Genomic DNA, 5169 nt, shown 5'->3' on the forward strand with positions numbered 1-5169 from the left:
GTATATTTATAACAATAAATAAATGCATATATATGGCAGTGATTAAGTATTGTAGCTACTCTTTGTGTCTATCTTGTTTGTTCGATACCACATCCAAAAAATAATAGATTGTAAGAGGAAACACACTAGATATACGTTATCCGAACTAATAATAAGAGGCAATATAAATAGGTATATATTTGTAAAAATAAATAAATGTATATGGCAATAATTAGTAGTAGCAGCTCTTTGTATCTACCCTATTCATTTATAATATTATCGAAAAAAAGTATGACAGTATCGCAAGAATAAACATACGTTTTCATTGACACTGACAAATATCATGACAAATATATGAACAACGCATTCGGTGATGATGCTTCTTTTTTCCTCTTTTAAAACTGGCCGTGGCTATTTTGATGACAACCTACAATTGCTGAATTCCAAATGAAGTTGTGAACGAACATGGTAAGGAGCTAATGTTTCTGTTGAAAATCAGAAGCTGCATTTTGTTTCTGCATTTTGATCGAAGGTGAATCATTCGTGATCGCGAATGAAATCGTTCATTTTGATACCCTTGTTTCAGTCATAACTTTACTGGGATCTGGTAACCTGACAACTAATTGCGCGCCGTTTTGCATCGGTCTTGAGCCATTAGGCACGTTTGGCTTGGGAATACCCGACTGAGGTACTACCGCAGGTAAAACTTTCTTTGCGCCACTCAATTTGGGCGAGCAACACTGTTTGTCGTCGTAGACATCGTTCAGATTGACATTCGTAGTGGGATTCTGGTAATTAGACGTTTTTATTGGTGTGCCATGCTCCGTGCTAAAACCACAATTTGGTCTCTGCTCAACGCAATTAGAATTTGGAAAAGTATTTGTTGGTGGTAGCATTTTTTTCACGTTATTATGATCGTTAAGATTACACATGCTTATTGGTTCCGTGCCTGTTTTTTGATCACTCTTATATATCGGCGCTGACAGTTGTGTCGAATTAGTCTTGTTCGTACTCTTGTGACTGCTGCCGGAATAACTGGTGATAGATTCGTTACAGAAATCACTCAAATAGGTTTGATTTATGTACCAATTATGCAGTCGATGATGTATTTCCGGGAATTGTGGCCTACGATTCGCTACCTCGTGCCAGCATTCGATCATCAAACTATAAATCATCGTCGGGCAATCTTCAGGACACGGTAATAGTTGCCGCGAGCGAATCATATCTATAACTTCCTGATTATTGTATCCGTAATATGGCTAAACAGAAATGCATAAATTGTAAGAAAACATTATAAAATTTATTATTATTACTTTTAATTTGATAACTTTAATTTTACCTGCAAGCCATAGCTGTAAATTTCCCAGAGTACAACTCCGAAACTCCATACATCCGACTCGGTAGTGAATTTACCATAAAGAATCGACTCGGGTGGCATCCATCGAACAGGGAGTAAACTCTTGGATTGTACTCTGTAGTAGTCGCTGCTATATATATCTCGCGACAGACCGAAGTCTGAGATTTTGACTGTTAAATTATCGCCTACTAGGCAATTTCTTGCTGCCAAATCACGATGGACGTAATGATGACTAGCTAAATATTCCATGCCTAAGAAGAACAATAATTATTATATGTAAAACAAAATTATCATCAACCTAATTGTAAGAAAATCAATATCTACCAGAAGCAATTTGTAAAGCAATATGCAAAAACTCCGGTTGTTCCAGAATTTTTCCGCCACTATTATTTAATGGAACATCCGATCTCGGAGAATGACAGATTAGAAACTCATGCAAATCTCCTTGAGTCATGTACTCAAAGAGCATACACATTGGTTCCCCTTTCAGTATCACACCAAGCAAACAAATGATATTCGGATGCCGTAGATCTGTCATCAATTCGACTTCTCTTTTAAAATCGCTTTGAGTCTTGGGCGTAGCATTTTCCTTCAGCGTTTTTACCGCTACATAAATAGGTGGCTCACATTTATTTCCCGTTTGTAATTCGCCTTTATAAACTTTTCCTAAAAATATAGTCAATATTAATTTTTAGTGAAATTATTTATTGAACATACAGTAAAAATAATTTTCGTATATTTACCAAAAGCGCCTTCACCAAGTTCTTGCAAGAGCACAATATTATTTGTAGTAAATTGGGGTATCCTATTATTAGATGTTCTACTACTGCCACTACTTAAAGTGCCAGTGCCCGGCGTTGTATTACCAGGGCCTGCCAAAAGAGAACTCATTTCCATGGGTTGTGTTGTGCTCCTCCTTCCATCATATATGTTCTTATCACACTGGATACTAGTTAACATCTATTAAAAAGAAAATATTAATAATGTTATCTGCTTGCGACTATAATTGGAAAATATCAATACAATTTTCCACTTTTGCATAGAAAATATACGAATATATTTACTTTATTGGATGGTAAATGATTCATTTGCCTTCTGGATTTCCTACTTCTGTAGCAGCAGCAATAACAAATTAATATAATAACAAATCCTCCTGTTAGTACAAAACCAACGACCGCATAAATCCATAAATTCTCAACTGAAAATAATAGAATGTTTTTTTAAGTACACGCATAGTATAATAGGTAAAAAAAATATAGTTTTATGTATTTTACAAATTCTTACCACATTTAGGTATACTGCAAAATTCTTTTTGCATTCTATTATTGATATCAACATAACACCATGGCTGAATTTCTTTACCGCCAGGATTCCGGCAATAAGAATGACGTCCAGCTAATTCGGGATAATCAGAAATCGGAAGATTAAAGTGATGAGACCACCGCAAACACATTCTTCCACTAACACTTGTTTTCACAATTCCTCGATAAGATTTTCCACTACCCCAATAGCAATAATCATCTACAAGAAACATGTTAAAATTATATGCAGTCTTTAAGATTTCTATCTACTGAACATTTTATATTTGTTTACCTTATGATATATAGCTAATAATTAAAAAATCAAAAAATAATTTCTATTTTTAGCATATTTTTCAATCCTATATGTAATAGTATTTGATTTGATACTAAGCACGTCAGTAAATTAAATTTCATTTCTTCTTTTACTAGCTGAGTAAATTTTAAGATCATCGTATATATATTTATATATTTTTTTGGAAATAAGAATTTGTATTGATTTGTGTATCTTCATGTTTTTTTTTCATGAGTCTGTTGGATTGTAACTTGGATGTGCAAAAGATAGAATTAAAAGTTAAAATCAGTTCAATTAATAAAATATAAAAAATACATACTTTCTTGTACGTTGTTTACCACAGATAATCCAAGTGTTAAGCAATCACGAGCTTCAGTTGTCCCTTCCAGTGGTAAGTCAGAACATTCAACCAAAGGCACTTGATGCCCAATCAACGGATGCCTCTTCGCTATCGCATATTCCTTTCTGCACAACTCATTCTCCAGCATTTCGCACTCCTCCCGGCATATTCTTCGTAATTTACGATTGATCTCATTTCTACTGGATGCTCGGGCGTCGCCGTAACTCTGATTAATTATTTTCTTGTTGCTTGACTTCCCATCTTCATTAGGCATAAAATTGAAAACTGGGCCCAAAGTAGGACTACGTTTGGGAACACTATGCAGTCTCGAAAAATCATCCGTGTCATCGCGATCTCCATCGTCTAAAAAATCATCTTGCTTGGAATTCAGGAGATTGAAGAGCTGCGTGCTCGCTTCCGCGTTCTTCGGTTTTTTAATATTAGATGGATCGCGGCAAATCGGAAAGGCGGAATAGCAAAGGGACGGCTTCGCATATCCTTCGCAATTTGACGAGAGCTCACTGTGTGATAAAATAATTGAAAACATTTTAGTCTCTTTCATCTCATTTACCGTTATATTAATATTATCTTGTATATTATACATAAATTTTATTTCAATATTTTTGAAGCTTCAAAAAAACATACTTTGAGAAATTGATAACTTGAAAGGCCTTCATTAATTTCTCCTCGAGCATTTTTTGTGTCATGGGATATATAATATAAACCGATTGATTTCCTACAAATTGTGCACAGGTTTTTCCTATATATACCTATAAGAATTTAACAATCTTGTAACTTCTTTTTGCATATCAATAATTTTAAATTCAAATCTATTTTTGTACTCAAGCACAAACCTCACAAGTTCCTTTATGATTGTCCTTTCTGCCTGAAACTGAACTTATGCTTGATATCTCATCAAAATTCATATTAGGAGGGAATTGTATATTGCCATTAGTAAGGCCGCTGAGTGTATTGAAATCCATAGTGCTGGATTGTGAGCTGGTTGGCTGTGGACTCGGCGAAAGTATGTTAAACGGATTCACGGATGCCAAGTGAGAGATGTGAGGTGTAGACATTCCAGTTCCTGAGATGTCTAACATATCTCCATGTCCCATGCTGTCACAATAAAAAGATAACAGAGTTTATACATTCTTATCTTTATTGTTTATTCATTAATATAAAAATGCATTGGTAAAATTGATTTTTTCTCATAGAATTTTTGTAATTTAGATTTCGTGTGAATTTATTTAAAGTAAGTAGCTAAAGCAAAACTAACAAATGGAAAAACAACGGTCGTTTGTGATATTTTTATGTGATGATTCGGATTGAAACAGACATGTTATTATTTCAAAACATAACCTCAGTAAAGTCACAAAAAAGTTGGATTTCTAGCTACCGTTCATCACATTTTGAAGTGAATGGGTGAAGCAAGATCGGTCGTTATCAGTTGTTGTCTGATTATTTATTAATCGATTTCATATGTGAAAGATTGTGTTATCTAGAAAAAATATTCGCGGCTCTATGTAACCTCGCGAGACATAAAGCTGCACGGAGTATTACCTTGGCTCCATCGTATTCTTGGCGTTATTTTTGGCTCGTACAAAAATACATGTATTTTGCAACAATGCTAGGTACAAGAGTAGCTTCATAATTCGTAGATCAATTATCAAAACATTTGGCTTGATGTTTAGGAGCTTGTGTCATTTGACACCACACCCGGTGTCAACCATTTGTAAACTGTAGTAAACTAAACTAATGGTAATGCTACGGAGCAGCCAGCCCTCTCGAAAACACCGATAAACCGAATACCTGTAGATGACGCCACGGGTAACAAATTTGAGGGCTCGCTAAATTCCTTCGCGTCATAAGGAGTGAAAATTCGAATTTAGTTTGATCAAAC

General features: G+C 34.8%; 1 protein-coding gene across 1 annotated transcript; it reads right to left on the reverse strand.

Moving 5' to 3' along the window:
• Positions 1-542: 542 nt before the first annotated feature.
• On the reverse strand, positions 543-4918 carry LOC105626029 (tyrosine-protein kinase transmembrane receptor Ror). Its single transcript, XM_012207345.1, has 10 exons — positions 4830-4918; positions 4124-4385; positions 3915-4039; positions 3249-3790; positions 2621-2857; positions 2401-2534; positions 2080-2296; positions 1661-2002; positions 1319-1587; positions 543-1238 (listed from the first exon to the last, which is right to left on the reverse strand). Exons 1-10 carry the CDS (start codon positions 4916-4918, stop codon positions 543-545), a joined length of 2913 nt encoding a protein of 970 aa, XP_012062735.1.
• Between the last annotated feature and the right edge of the window lie 251 nt (positions 4919-5169).

This window comes from Atta cephalotes (genome assembly GCF_000143395.1).
Source record: "Atta cephalotes unplaced genomic scaffold scaffold00001, whole genome shotgun sequence".
Taxonomy (NCBI): Eukaryota; Metazoa; Arthropoda; class Insecta; order Hymenoptera; family Formicidae; genus Atta; species Atta cephalotes.

Bases quoted from the DNA above. Each gene is read 5' to 3' on its own strand.
- LOC105626029 (XM_012207345.1), bottom strand. From the start codon at position 4,918: ATGAAGCTACTCTTGTACCTAGCATTGTTGCAAAATACATGTATTTTT. The intron at 2,297-2,400 runs GTAAATATATTC...TCTTTTTAATAG, and splicing joins ATCATTTACCATCCAATAAA to ATGTTAACTAGTATCCAGTG. The intron at 2,003-2,079 runs GTAAATATACGA...CTATATTTTTAG, and splicing joins ACTTGGTGAAGGCGCTTTTG to GAAAAGTTTATAAAGGCGAA.